The sequence below is a fragment of the Pelodiscus sinensis genome, chromosome 6 (genome assembly GCF_049634645.1).
Source record: "Pelodiscus sinensis isolate JC-2024 chromosome 6, ASM4963464v1, whole genome shotgun sequence".
Taxonomy (NCBI): Eukaryota; Metazoa; Chordata; order Testudines; family Trionychidae; genus Pelodiscus; species Pelodiscus sinensis.
In genome coordinates this window covers 104,480,895-104,495,060 of record NC_134716.1, presented here as the reverse complement: position 1 = coordinate 104,495,060, position 14,166 = coordinate 104,480,895, and the positions used below count along the sequence as shown (strand labels likewise).

Here is a 14,166-nt window from a genome sequence, read left to right as displayed (position 1 = left end):
TGACTTTGGAGGGGGGTTCACAGACTGTGGGGGGGCTCTCAGGCAGATTGAGAAGTAGAGGCAGGGGCTGGTCTCTCTGAAGGGGGGAATCTGCCTGCTGCCTGTGGGAAAAGGCGAAAACCAGGATGTCAGCTATTTTTATTTCTCTCTTCCAGTACTCAAATCAACAGGCTGAGGACTTCTGAGGTCTAATTGGTAGAAGGGGCAGTTAAAGTTTTTGTCCAATGATGGCCCACTTAATATTTGATATTCCTACATGGAGGGGTGGAAAAGAAGCACTTTCACCCTCTGTGTTCACAAAGTTCAGAGCAGGCACTGTTACAAAACAAACATATTTTACCTGTAGCAAGGCATGTAGACAAATGAGATTAATGCATGCAGCTATTTATAGGGTCTAAAGACTGAACATATTTTTGTAATACTTCTGGGAGAATTCTGCGCCAAAAAATTGAAAAGTCCACACACGATATTTTAAAATTCTGCATATTTTATTTGTTAACTCAATACCAAACAATCATGCCAGTTTCTATTATTTTGGTAAATACTTATTAGCAACTGTGTCTGTGACAATAGAGAGACAAAAAATTTCCCTCAGGAATAGAGAGTTAAGGAAACCACATACAACAATCTAGTTCCTTTCCCCTCCACCCTCCTTCCCCAGAACGCAGAATGCTCCCCCCAGAGCCTAACTGCAGCTCCCTCCGGGCATCCACACCCTCTACCTCCCCCAGAGCCCTGCCGCGTGGTGCCCTCCCAGGTAGGGTAACCAGGTAGACCCTCCCCAAATACCAGACACACTTGATCCTGGGCGGTGGGGAAGGGACCGGCCTGGAGGAAGGGAGGGGAGACTGGCGGGGGGGGGGGGCCACGGGGATGGCCGGGAGGAAGGGGGGTGGAGCTGGCAGGGGGTATGTGTCAGGGGCTGGCCTGGAGGAAGGGGGGGGGTCGGGAAGCAGAGCTGGGGGGCGGGGATCAGGGGCTGGACGGGGGGATTGGAGAAAGGGGGGCAGGAAGCAGAGCTGGGGGGAGAGATCGGAGGCCGGGGGGGCTGGACTGGAGGAAGGGGGACCCGGAGGAAGGGGGTGGGAAGCAGAGCTGGGGAGAGAGATCAGAGGCCAGGGGGGCTCGACTGGAGGAGGGGGACCCGCAGGAAGGAGGTGGGAAGCAGAGCTGGGGGGAGAGATCAGAGGCCAGGGGGGCTGGACTGGAGGAGGGGGACCCGGAGAAAGGGGGTGGGAAGCAGAGCTGGCGGGGCAGGGGGGCCACAGCTGGAGTCCAACAGGCCACGCCCCGGCAGGCACTCCCTCTACTTGCTAGTAGAGGCCAGGCAAAGGCACCCGCCCTGCCTGGCTTTTGCATGCAACCACAGGGCTCCCAGCCTCAGTCGTGGCCCCTCCTCCCAGTCGCTGCCCCACCCCCACCAGGCTTTCGTCCGGCGCCCAGCCGGAAATTCAGAAAATATCCGACATTGCACATGTCTGGTATTTTCTGAATTTTTCTATCGGACAGAGGGCACGAATACCAGACTGTCCCGTAGAAACCGGTCACCTGGCAACCCTACATCCCAGGCCAGACATCTATACGCTCTACTCCTCCCAGCTCATTCACATGCAGTCCCCAGCCCGAACACCCACATCTCCCTTGCACCTCCCAGCCCAGGGATTCAGAGAGAGAAACTGCCTGATGCTGGCTGCTGGACTTGTATATTTCCTGCCCACAGCCCCCTTCATTGAGGGCATTCTGGTAACACTCCAACTCCTTCCTGCTTCCCCAGTAGTGTTGTCTGTTCACCAGCTGGGCTCTGCTGGGTTCAGTACCCAGTAGTGATGGCCAGCATCAGCCCATTTCTGTGGGGAGAACAGGAAATTCAGCACATACCAATTTCTGTGCAAATTCTGCATTGTGCAATGGCACAGAATTCCCACAGGAGAATTATAAGACTAGTATCTAATTTGAACAAATCTAACAGACAGTTGAGCTGCTTTAGTTTCCAGCTATGAGCTTGTCATTTCTAGCTAAGGCCTGTGGCCTTGGCCAGAGTTGGCACTTAAATTACCAACATCACAGATATTGCTAATAATTGTAACCATTTAGCACTTTTACTAATTGCTTGTTTTTCCTTAATTGAAGCCTTACATAATGTTTATAATTAATAGTTTCACTTTGTTTCACTTGTGAGAGTTCAAATTATTAAGTGTAGTAGCCATTACCTTTATGTGGGCATCCCCTTATCTCACTGGGGCTATGTCTACACTACAGAATTTTTGCACAAAACTTACGGAGCATCCACACCTCACAAGCACTTTTGTGCAAGAAAATTTACAGTAAAATGTCAGAACAGAGGGCTTTTTGTGGTGTAGGTATACCTCTTTCTACAAGGAATAAACTCCTTTTTGCACAAGAGTTCTTGCTCAAAAAGTTGTGTGTGGATGTTCAACAGGGATTTCTTGTGCAAAAAGAGCCTATCAGAAAAAGCACAGATGCTCTGATGGCCATTCTATGAATGGCAATCAAAACTTTCTTGCACAAGAGTGTCCATGCAGCGTGGACGCTCTCTTGTGCAAAAGCACATTGCTTTTGCGATGCGCTTTTGAGGTGTGGACACACTTTTGTGCAAGAAGTTTTGGTGGAAGATCTCTTCCTCAAAAAGCTTCTTGTGCAAAAACCCTGTACTGTAGAGAAAGCCAGGAGGTGCTGCCAAGTAGCTGTATTTGTTAGCACACGAGGAGGAGAACACCTACCAGCAGCACTGTGCAATGAGCTCAAGTGATACAAACTTTGACACCATATAAAGACTACATCATTCTGGCTCTAAGCTGGCGCTGAAAGGAAGTTAGAGTTATGTAGACGCTCATCCTCAGCAACAGTGATATCCATGAAATGTGGCAAAAAATGCAATACATCCACATTGACCTGACTAACAAAAACAGGATGCAAACAGATGTCACAAAGGTCAAGCCGTAGAGGGAATAAATAAATTATCTAGGTTTGTGTATATGCAACTAAAGACATTGGAAGACTAAAAATGGCTCACTCAGCCATGACCTTGCATAAGACTTTGGGAAAACTGGCATCTTACAAAGGTTTGCTTGATGAAAAGTAATTTTTTCATAGTGACTTACAGAAGTGAGCCATGGGAAATTAGTACTGCTGACAAGAAAAATGGAAGCTTCTGAAAGATGGTGGAACCTCTGGCATACATGATGGACAGAAAAGAAGATGTTTATATTTATGTTTATATTATCAATATTATTGGAAATAAGCAGACCCTGCTGTTGAAAATCAGCTGATGCAAACTTACGTACTTTGGTCTCATCGGACTAGAATTGGAAATAACATTGAAAAAGTCATCATGGAATGAATGGTGGCAAGTTATCATAGTAAAGGCTGGTCAGCAATGTGATGGATAGATTGTGTGCAGCTCTGAAGGTGATTAGCTGCTGAGTGTGCAAAGCTAGCAGTGGCTCCTGAAGGCTTCCTAAATTTCTGCTCTGATGTCACCAACATTCCTTTTTTTTTGTAATCAGCAGCAAATATTTGTTTTCAGTTTTCCTCTTTCAACTCATTTCTTTTCTCCCACCTCCTCTGAATCCTTTACTTACCCAATGACACTGTAGTGTTTCAGTGGAATAACACCGCAAGGAGCCTTCCCCAAATCAAGATTAAGCCTTCGCAATAAAAGCATCTTGCTCAGTAATGACGGGTCTTCTGAGTTGTACATGCATGTGCAGGAAGAGCTGCTGCTGCTGCTTGATTGTTTACTGTATGTAATGGAGGAATCAGTTGCTAGAGTAAATCTAAATCTGGATTTTGTTTTCCATTTCAGGGATGGGCAGTCTGGAAAGGTAACTGTGGATGATTATGGTGCCAGAACTGGTAAATCACCTGGAATGATGAGACAATTAAATATCAATGGAGATCTGTATGTAGGTAAGTGACCAACATTGTCTGTACTGGTCCACTGAGAACCATACATGAGAAGTGGTTAAAGGAAGTAACTCAGATGCTTCACTCTAGTTTCCTTTTTGCATTGAGTTGTGGTGGAAGGGATTAGCTTCCCAATTTACTCTCTCAGGCCCATCACATTTGTATTTTTGAGTGCCTATGAAAATATATATAAAAAGAAGCAAAAACCTCACTGAAAACCTGCTGCTGTATCAGAGCCGATGTTTCTTTTTGTTAGAATGGGAATCTAGGGCTGTCATGTGGTTTACATTGGTTTAAATGGAAAAAAAGGAAGTACGTGTACCTCTAGTAGTTTCTTGGTCTCTTTCTCACACCCTGTCTCTCCTAGGTGGCATGAAGGAAATAGCACTGCACACAAACCGACAGTACATGAGGGGTCTGGTGGGGTGTATCTCACACTTCACACTGTCGACAGATTACCACATTTCACTGGTTGAAGATGCCACAGATGGGAAGAACATTAACACCTGTGGGACAAAGTGACAAGAGAAGATGCTCCACACGGAGGGACCATTGTGCGGATGTGTATGTGGCTGAGACCAAAATGACTGGCACTGCACTCTAAGGTCAATGCTTTGAGTTGGCCATGGATAAAAAACCAAACTGAAGGGAAATCATACAAAGGGAGACCATTTTCCATTCTCCTCTTTTTGATGCTCAGTGACAAAACCAAACTGAGTATTTTGTGTAGGAACTGTCACTTTTACCCATTAAATGTTTAGTGAACACTGAAGATCACACATCAGTGCAAATTACAAAGAACGGTGTGATGTAATGACTGTGTTGTGATTCCATAGAGATTTTTTTTACATGTCCAAACAAACAGTATTGAAACATTTGTATTCTTTCCAGCTTACAACGGCACAAAGACTATCATCCAATGAACATTTTCAGACTCTGTATCTATGCATTTAAATTTCTACCCTCCGAATAAGCAGTTGTTCTTAGCATTCACTGCAATATTCAAGGTTATGTTCCCTCCTATATAAACAACAAAAACGTACATCTCTTGCTTCCAAAACAATGTTGTTTGCTGAAGAGGATAATTCTTAATATTGAAGTTTACTTTTTTATTACCAGCAGCAAAATCAACAAACCAATTTTGTAGAAGTAATTTTGTACTTGTATATTTTTATAGCTGCAGCAAAAGAACTGATCATATAGTATAACTTTTGAAGTGTAGGTGTAATACACTTAGCTCTTTGCACATTTTCCTAAAAACAACAAAACTGTGTTTTTAATTTGTTATATAAAGAAGTTTAATGTCTGTATTATACATTGTCAGTGGAGATATTTGTGAATTATAATCAGTTTGAAATCTGACTTCTTTTTTTTGTAAATTTTGACAGTTAAAATTGTACATTCATGAAGCTTTCCTGGCTTACACCGATTAAAAAGGTGTAAAAATCTTTTGCTTCTGTGATATTTCAGTATTTTTGTATCTCACACAAAGATCAGACTTTGTGTAAGCAAGAGGACCTAGGCCACTTAAACAGCTTATTTTCCATGCATCAGATCAAAATCTATTCCACAGTATGTGTCAAACTGGCATTTGCAGGACCAGCAGAACAGACAGAAAATGCTGCAGGGAGAGTTGGAATTTCAGAGTTTGGAGATTTGGCATTTTCATTATGCTGTGGTCATATAAAAGTAGAATAGTGGAAACAAACTAAAATGTAAGAGGTAACATGCCACCATATCATGGTCACTCAAGAACCCCACTGCTGCTGCCAGAACCAGTCTCATAGGTGCAGTTACAGAATACTATTCAGCTATTGGGGTTCTGCCATTGGAAAGGTGCTGGATACATTGGCTGGAAGAGAAAGATAGATTTATGATTATTCCCAAAAGATAGTACAATATATGGCGCACTGACACGGGTGGATTTCTGGCCTGGGTAGCTGAACTTTTACTATAGGGCGAGTGCTGCTGAAAGACCTAATGAAGAGAGAATCATAGAATCATAGAATAATCATAGAATAATAGGACTGAAAGGGACCTCGAGAGGTCATCGAGTCCAGCCCCCCACCCTCAAGGCAGGACCAAGCTCCGTCTACACCATCCCTGACAGATGTCTATCTAACCTGTTCTTAAATATCTCCAGAGAGGGAGATTCCACCACCTCCCTTGGCAATTTATTCCAATATTTGACCACCCTGACAGTTAGGAATTTTTTCCTAATGTCCAATCTAAACCTCCCCTGCTGCACTTTAAGCCCATTACTCCTTGTCCTGTCCTCAGTAACCAAGAGGAACAAATTTTCTCCTTCCTCCTTGTGACACCCTTTTAATTATTTGAAAACCGCTATCATGTCCCCCCTTAATCTTCTTTTTTCCAAACTAAACAAGCCCAGTTCATGAAGCCTGGCTTCATAGGTCATGTTCTCTAGACATTTAATCATTCTTGTCGCTGTTCTCTGTACCCTTTCCAATTTCTCCACATCTTTCTTGAAATGTGGCACCCAGAACTGGACACAGTACTCCAGCTGAGGCCTAACTAGTGCAGAGTAGAGCGGCAGAATGACTTCACGAGTTTTGCTTACAACACACCTGTTGATACAACCTAGAATCATATTTGCTTTTTTTGCAACAGCATCACACTGTTGACTCATATTCAACTTGTGGTCCACTATGACCCCTAGATCCCTTTCCGCCATGCTCCTTCCTAGACAGTCGCTTCCCATCTTGTATGTATGGAACTGATTTTTCCTTCCTAAGTGGAGCACTTTGCATTTCTCTTTATTAAACCTCATCCTGTTTACCTCTGACCATTTCTCTAACTTGCTAAGGTCATTTTGAATTATGTCCCTATCCTCCAAAGAAGTTGCAACCCCATCCAGTTTGGTATCATCTGCAAACTTAATAAGCGTACTCTCTATCCCAATATCTACATCATTGATGAAGATATTGAACAGTACGGGTCCCAAAACAGACCCTTGAGGAACTACACTTGTTATCCCTTTCCAGCGGGATTTAGAACCGTTAACAACAATTATGCACCCACCTTATCGTGGCCCTATCTAAGTTATATTTGCCTAGTTTATCAAAATAAAGAAGATAAAATAGAAAATCGTGCTGCTAAAGTACTAGATTAGCTAAATGAAGACATCTTGTAAGACAATGTACCTTCAGGGGATACTTGTATAGAAGATGCAGAAACAGGCATTTAAGCAAGTTTATGCTGCATTTTATTGTGAACATGGAGATGGCAATTGAATTGGAGCCTTGTATTCCCATTCTTTAAGCATGTGGGGCCATTTATTAAGAGTGACTTAGTTGTACTATGCGTAGTGTCTGTGAGGCACATCTATTTGGTAAGTACTGCATGATGTTTTCAGCATATTTACTTTTACTTTCTCCCATCTGGTTGCTTCCTGTGCCCTTGCAACTCTTGTCACCAAATCTGGAGCCCAATTCAAAAATCAGCATCTGGCAGGAGATGACTCTGTATGTAAAGAAAGTTAATTACAGAAAAAGTCACCTCAGGATAGGGAGCTATGTTGGTGGAACAGGAGCTGGTCTTTCAAAGTGCAGGATTGATTTTTAAGAAGCTTCGTGCTATTAACTTCATGTTTTTAAGAAACTTCGTGTTCGGTGTGAGAGGCCAATAAAGGCACACCACAAACAAACCCACACTCCTAACTCAGATTACCTCACTTGCTATGTCAGCCTCATCCATCCAGCTGAGCAAATAAGGCATAATAAGTAACACTGCTGCATTGACAGATGTGGTGTACTGTAATACTTGACTCTTTCAAAACACATTTCTTTTGGGCAGTTTTAATTTTAAAGACCGCCTCACTCTCCTCTTAAAGAACAGGGCTGAGAAGCCAAAGGCACCTTCACTGCAGAGTGATACCACCATTAAAGCTTCCAGCTTTTTGACTTGTCACACATTCTTCTTGGAATTCCAGCAGCAGTGATATACCCTGCCCTGTGTAGAGGAGGAGATGCCACATGTTGCTCAACACTGCCCCCTATGCTTGTTTAAGGAATGACACTGGCAGTCTGAAAGGAAGTAGTGGAGTCCTTAGCTAACAATAAAGTGAGAGGAACACACAGATGCTGTGAGAGTAGAATAAAAAGGGAGGATTATTTGGGCTCTAACTTTCACGTCACAGGCTGGGAAAGAAGAACTTGTATATTACAAAGCAGTCAGTCATTCCCCAAAAGAAAACCTGACACACATGTGCTCAGTATTCGTGGTTGAGTTAGTTTAATAAACAAGCCAGCAACTATCTGGCACAAGATACAAAACAGGGAGGCTTTGCGTAGTTAGGGCAAACTGTGAGTAGTACGCTCCCAATTAACCAGAAACTCTGTTGCTGCCTTTTCTTTACAAAATTACTAGGCACATTGGCACCTCTTTTTCTTCCTTAAAGTTTTAGGACTTGACAATGTAATCGGTTCACTTCACGAACAGCCTAGTATAATGAGTACAGCAGGATAAGATTAACCAAATTTTTCATGACTGCTTTCAACAGCCCTTTGGTTTACAGCAACACATTTCACTTGCATCTGAAACACACAGAATCATTGCAGAATATTATGCAATATTACCACAGTCTTAAATGAAATACTGCACTTCTTATCTTTGGGGCCAGTGAGTGAGCCTTCTTGAGTTTGAATATAGGCACAATACTTTCAATCATCGCCGTGCAGTGGGAGCTGGTTGCTCTCCAGACCTCATATGCTATGCCGGTGATATAAAGGGGTTTAGATCACAGTCCATACTTGAAGCCTATATCTTGACAAAAACAGAGCAAGTCCCTTGGGCATAGATGTACAGAAAGACTAACATGCCTAAGTCCAATGTTTAGGAGTCACTATGATGTTTCATTCACAGCAGGTGCTTTCATTTCCACCCAAAGTCCTGCCACTGCTCCACAATTAATGAGTTGCTTGGAGCCCTCGCTGACACCTGAGCCTTGGCAAGATTATCAAAATAGGCTTTTGCCTGCCTGTCTTGTCAGCAGGGCCCAATGCAGCAGGAGTTTCTAGAGCACAGGTAAAAGACAGTTGGGGGTGGGTGTTTGTTTGTGTGGGGGGGGATTTTTGTGGCCGCTTTGCAGTTGTGTTTCCCAGATTATCTATTCCCTAGCCCTGTGGGAGAGTCAGGCTCAAGTCTTTTCTCCTATCAGTCTTTATTTAAACCAAGTGAAATAGCTCCAACAGGAACAACAGAGAACCCCCACCCCCAGAAAGAACATGGCAGTCAAGGCACTCACATAGGATGCAGCAACGTGGGTTAAAGGCCCTCTTCCAAATTGGGTAATGCAGGGATTTGGAAACAGGTATTCCACATCGCAAGTGAGCGCCCTAACCAGTGGCTATACTGGAGTGGGTGATAGGGTTCCTGCTTTCCCTATCCCCCTCCAAATAAAGTTGACCTGACAGACATTGATAGCCAGGAAGTGGGGGGAGGGAAATCATAGCTTAGAATTCCAAGTAGTGGGATGCACCTGCTGCCAGCTACCTAAATCCCAGCTTCCCAGACATTATGTGCCTGAAGAGCTTGGCCTGACACCTCATTCTTTTCATGGGCCTAACATTTCACCTCTCAATCACCCCACTGCAACCAGTGGAGTAGCCTCCTGCGGTTTGATCCTGCCTTTTCCTATGGACATTTCATACCAGTTCACCTCTGCCTTAGCCTTAAGTATACACCAGTCCTTGCCATGCATGAGTAGCCAATAAATAGTAGACTGGTGACTTCAGGAACACAGGCAAAGGCAGGCCCTCAAGAAAGAGGTACATGTTTTAGAAGAGGACTGCATAGGGAATTACAGAACTTGTTCCGCTATCGAATTGCTACTTACCTGTCCTCCCAAAAGCCAAAAATTATTTCCCTTCATAGAACAACCTCCCTCATTGGCACCCAGCACCAACTCCATTTCCAGTTGCTTCGTTTGGGGGGGAACTCTCACAGAACGGCACACGCACTAAGCAACAAAGATGAATTTCAGGCCGGACAAAAAGAGAAGAAAACAAAACCCAGAAGGTGGGGGGAACCCTCAACACATCTTGTGAGTGCACCTTATTGCTTCAGTCAGCTCACCTGCCTGCCTAAAAGGGAATGATGGCATCCTACTGTGTGGTGCTGTCACAAAAACATTAAAGATGGCTGCAAAAAGGCAAGAGGGGGACCTTATGGCAAACAGCTGTTGGGACAAAGTTGCTTCTGTTAAATTAGCTTGCCACAAATTATTTTTTTTCTTTAAAAAACACTTAATTTTGGTAAAAATTTACATTTGGTTAAAAAAACAATACATTAGGCTGTCCATGAATACACAGAGCCCTGCTGCAGGAGCTCTCTGCTAGCTATATTGATTACAGAAAAGAGACTGATGCATCACTTGTTTCCTTAGGCTGCAAGGCTCTGGCAATCTATATAACATACCAATTGCTGCAGCATTTTTCTGGGGCAAGCAAGTGCAAACAAGCCACAGCATGAATATCATCTGCCATTTATGTGTCAGGGGAATCTAGTGGGCTTTTCCTCGCTAAATTGTAGTTATTCCTTGGTCTTTCTACTTAAAACATTCCCAGTGCCAGTAAGTGTAGTCCTCCCACCCTCTATATTGTTTCTGGGGGTTGATCATTTTCTATATACTTTGTATTGGAACAGGGCAACATTCATCTCCCTGCAGAGTCATACTCATGCTGGGATACTTATCCCCTTCGCACAAGACTTTCACAAATGAGCATCAGCTCTTTATTGACATCCCTGTTTGGCATAGCTCCCAAAAGGCCTTAGCTTTATGGTGAAATCAGCATCACATGGCTGTCATTAGAATAGCAGCAATGGCAAGTGGCTTGCATCGTTATGTCCTAGTTAAACTATAAAGATGCCGAGAGTAGGAGCCAATTTTTTACTTGCATTCAGTGCTACACACTGAGGTTTTTAAGCTGCTCACCCGCCAGCTATTCCTTACAAGAATTTCTGTGTCAGCATCATCTGCTTGAGCTGCTGGTTAAAGGAAAGCACATCATTCAGCTAAATGTCACAGAGAGCAAAAATCAGGCTCAGCTGCTCGAGCTCATGAAACTCATGGGCTCACATCTGTATAAGGGCAGGGCCATCCTTAGTCATTTGCAGCTGCAGTGCTCCATATTTAGTAGTTCTCTATTCTGTGGATGTCTAGGGCCACCACCGGCCTCTGGTGGTCTCAATGCTCCAGCCTCCTGCCCCGTGCTCTGCCTAACAGCCCCATCAGCACCAGTCCCCTATCCCTGCCCCCCACCTCCTGGCCCCTTTGGCCCCAGTCCCTGCTCCAGCCCTAATGCCCTCACCCTCTCCACCTCCACCTCCCCGTTGACTCTAGTCCCCTCTCCTCCTCCAGCTCCCAACTCTGTCTGCCCCAACCCCCCACTCCCTGCTCCCCTCCACTCTGCCAATGAACCCCATCAGACCCAGTCCCCAAGCCTCCACTCTACCCCCTCCCACTCTGCCTCTCAGTCCTGTTGGACCCAGTCCTCCAGACCCCTGGTTTCCTCATCTCCTAACCCCATCAGACCCAACCCTCCAGAGCCACCTCCACACCTGCCAGCCCTCAGTTCCACTCCCCTTCTGTCTGCGCCACCTCCTGGCCTGCAGCTCCAGCTGGCTGTGCCACTCAGTCTGCCTGCTCCCTCACCAGCCTCCCTACCCCTCCTCAACCCCTCCCCCCAGTTCCTGCTCCCACAGCTTTGAGTACAGTCCTGCCCCTTGGAGCAGCTACTCGTCCCCTGCCCCATAGTGCTTGGACTGCATGGGGCACTAAAAATGGTAAGGAAGTCCCTGTGTAAGGGGAACCGTGGCACAATCAGTGGAAAGCTAATATTCAGCCTATATCTGCCCACAATTCCAAGATGACTACTGATTCCCCCATGCAATCCACTACCTTGTGTTGCAAGGCCATGGTAATGCCATTCATTCCAGCCCAGCACAGCACAGAGCTGACTGGGCCAGGGGTGGCAGGTGTGTATAATTTTTGGTGGTGCCCCATTAGCCACACCCCTGAATCCTGGTAACCACATCCCCTGATCCCCATTAACCAGGCCTCTGGAGGTAACACACTCGGGGCAAGATGGACACATGACCACAAGTAAAAGGTGTCATGTCACCCCTCTCAAATGCCATTTCCCATCATCCTCCTACCAACAAGGATTAGTTCGGCCCCCACCAAACCTCTCCTCATGCAACTATCCTGCAATTACTTTAACCCAATGTGTCTGACATTAACTCGGGGGCAGAGAGGCTGGGGGAAGTGTTCCCTCTAAGGCTATGACTACACGCGCGGCTTCTTATGCAAGTACAGCCATTCTTGTGCAAGAACCCACAGAGCATCCACACTGCACGCCTGCTCTTGTGCAAGGAAATTTACAGTACGGTGTGGGAAGAGGGCATCTTGCGTAAGCGCTACGCTCTTTTCTAACAGGTGTAAGCTGTGGATGCGTGGCAGGGATGTCTTGCTCAAGAAACCCATATGGCTAAAATGGCCATTGGAGCTTTCTTGCGCAAGAGAGCATCCACACTGCCATGGATGCTCTTGTGCAAATGCACAGTTCGCACATGGAAGTGTGGACGTGTTCTTGTGCAAGAAGCCGCCAGTGCAGGCATAGCCTAAGAGTTTCCTCCCATGAGCAGAATGAATTTTGTGTTGTGCACCAGTACTGAGTTCATGTGGCTTGTTTGGATGTCCCACTGTGGCACCCAAGTTATTAATAAATATTTTATAAACCTTTATCTTTTCTCTCTGATGCCATGTCTCCTTCTCTTGCTCCATCAGCTCCCCTGGTGCCTTCTGCCCCCCAACTCCTTACTCTCCTCTGCTGTCCTGACTCCTGCCCTTCTTACTGCCCTCAGCCCTCCTGAGACCTGCCCCCCTCCACCAACCCTTCTCTCCCCCTTGTGCTCACTCCTTCAGTAGCTCCACTCTGATCATGTGAACTATCCCATTCTTATCCCTTCTTCTAATACCTCCCTCTACACACCTGCCCTGCCTCTCTCCTCTGGTGCTGGTCCCGCCCCTGCAGGTGTCTGCTCTTCTGCTTCACCCCCAGAATCCCCTGGCACCTGCACCCTCTCGGTGCCTCCCTCTTCCCTCACTGCCCCTGCCCCCTTTGCCCTTTTTCCCTGATGCCCACCCCATCACCACTTTCCAACCCCACCTTTCTCATGCCCACCCCTTCTTTCAAGACTTCTCCCAGCATCTTCCCCTCCTCCCTTTAGCCCCCAATGCCCTTACTCTTCTCCTCTCCCAGCATCACCCTGTCCTCCCCCCCCCCCCACCTGACAGCTCCCCTCCTGCTTTTCTCCTCATTGTCTGCACTTGGACCCCTGGCATTTGTGTCTCCTCCACCCTTCCCCTTGGTACTTTCCCCTTTCTTCCCCCTTCCCCTCTGCACAAGCCTCTTCCTCTCCCACCCCTTCCTCCCCCTCCACGCAAGCCCCTTCCTCTCCCACCCTTCCCCTTTCTTCCCTCTCCTCATAAGCCTCTTCCTCCCCTCCCTTCTACCTTGCGGGGCTGGAGTCCGTGCTCGGGCCCCAGAAGTCCCCGGACTTCAAACCCGGAGCTATGCCGCACGGTGAAACACCGTGCCAAGCAGTTTTAAAGTTCCGGGCCAGGACATCATACCCAGGTGTCTCCTTGTTCACCTGCAAATGCCGTGCATGGCAGCAGCTGGAAAGGGAGAGCCGGACTGAAAGCTGCGCATGGCAGGGACGGGGCGGGGCCAGGGGAGGTACTCTGGGGCTGGGGTGGGAGGACACGGGGGGGGGGGGGGGGGGCAGCAAGTGGGGACCGGGGAGAGGCCCAGCTCCAAATATTGCTGGAGCAGGGCCCCCAGCTCTGAATATTACTGGAGTAGGGGCACCATGAACCCATATAACTCGCCGCCCATGGACTGGGCACCTATAGCGTATTGTACTAAAAAGCTTTCATGTGCCAAGACCAGGCAAACAGAAAGAATATGTGGGCAGCGGTTGGGCATGCAGAAGTGTCACAAAGTAACTGCCATAGGGAGTCCTGTGGTACCTTAAAAGCTAACAAATTTACTTAGGCATAAACTTTCCTGGGCTGGAAATTTAATTGAGTGCAGCTAGGGGAGTCCTAGTGGTTGTCTCTCTGAGCCTTATTGGTCAGCCCCAGCCACCAGAGGCTTAGGCTGCTCTAAAACTGGCAGCTGTCACTTTGCAGAGCCATGCTAATCTTGCCCC

General features: G+C 46.4%; 1 protein-coding gene and 1 long non-coding RNA gene across 2 annotated transcripts in view; one reads left to right on the top strand and one right to left on the bottom strand.

Moving 5' to 3' along the window:
* EGFLAM (EGF like, fibronectin type III and laminin G domains) overlaps positions 1-5,375 on the top strand; it is a 127,897-nt gene extending 122,522 nt beyond the window's left edge. Inside the window, exons 22-23 of the mRNA XM_006139475.3 lie at positions 3,827-3,930; positions 4,295-5,375. Of these exons, the coding sequence (XP_006139537.2) occupies positions 3,827-3,930; positions 4,295-4,449 (259 nt within the window). The 3' untranslated portion in view covers positions 4,450-5,375. The remainder of the gene's footprint in view (positions 1-3,826; positions 3,931-4,294) is intronic.
* A 1,620-nt stretch (positions 5,376-6,995) lies between these two features.
* On the bottom strand, positions 6,996-13,670 carry LOC142829964 (uncharacterized). The gene is made up of 3 exons (XR_012904942.1): positions 13,606-13,670; positions 9,785-9,907; positions 6,996-7,410 (listed from the first exon to the last, which is right to left on the bottom strand). It is a non-coding gene; the product is annotated as an uncharacterized LOC142829964 (long non-coding RNA).
* Positions 13,671-14,166: the final 496 nt, after the last annotated feature.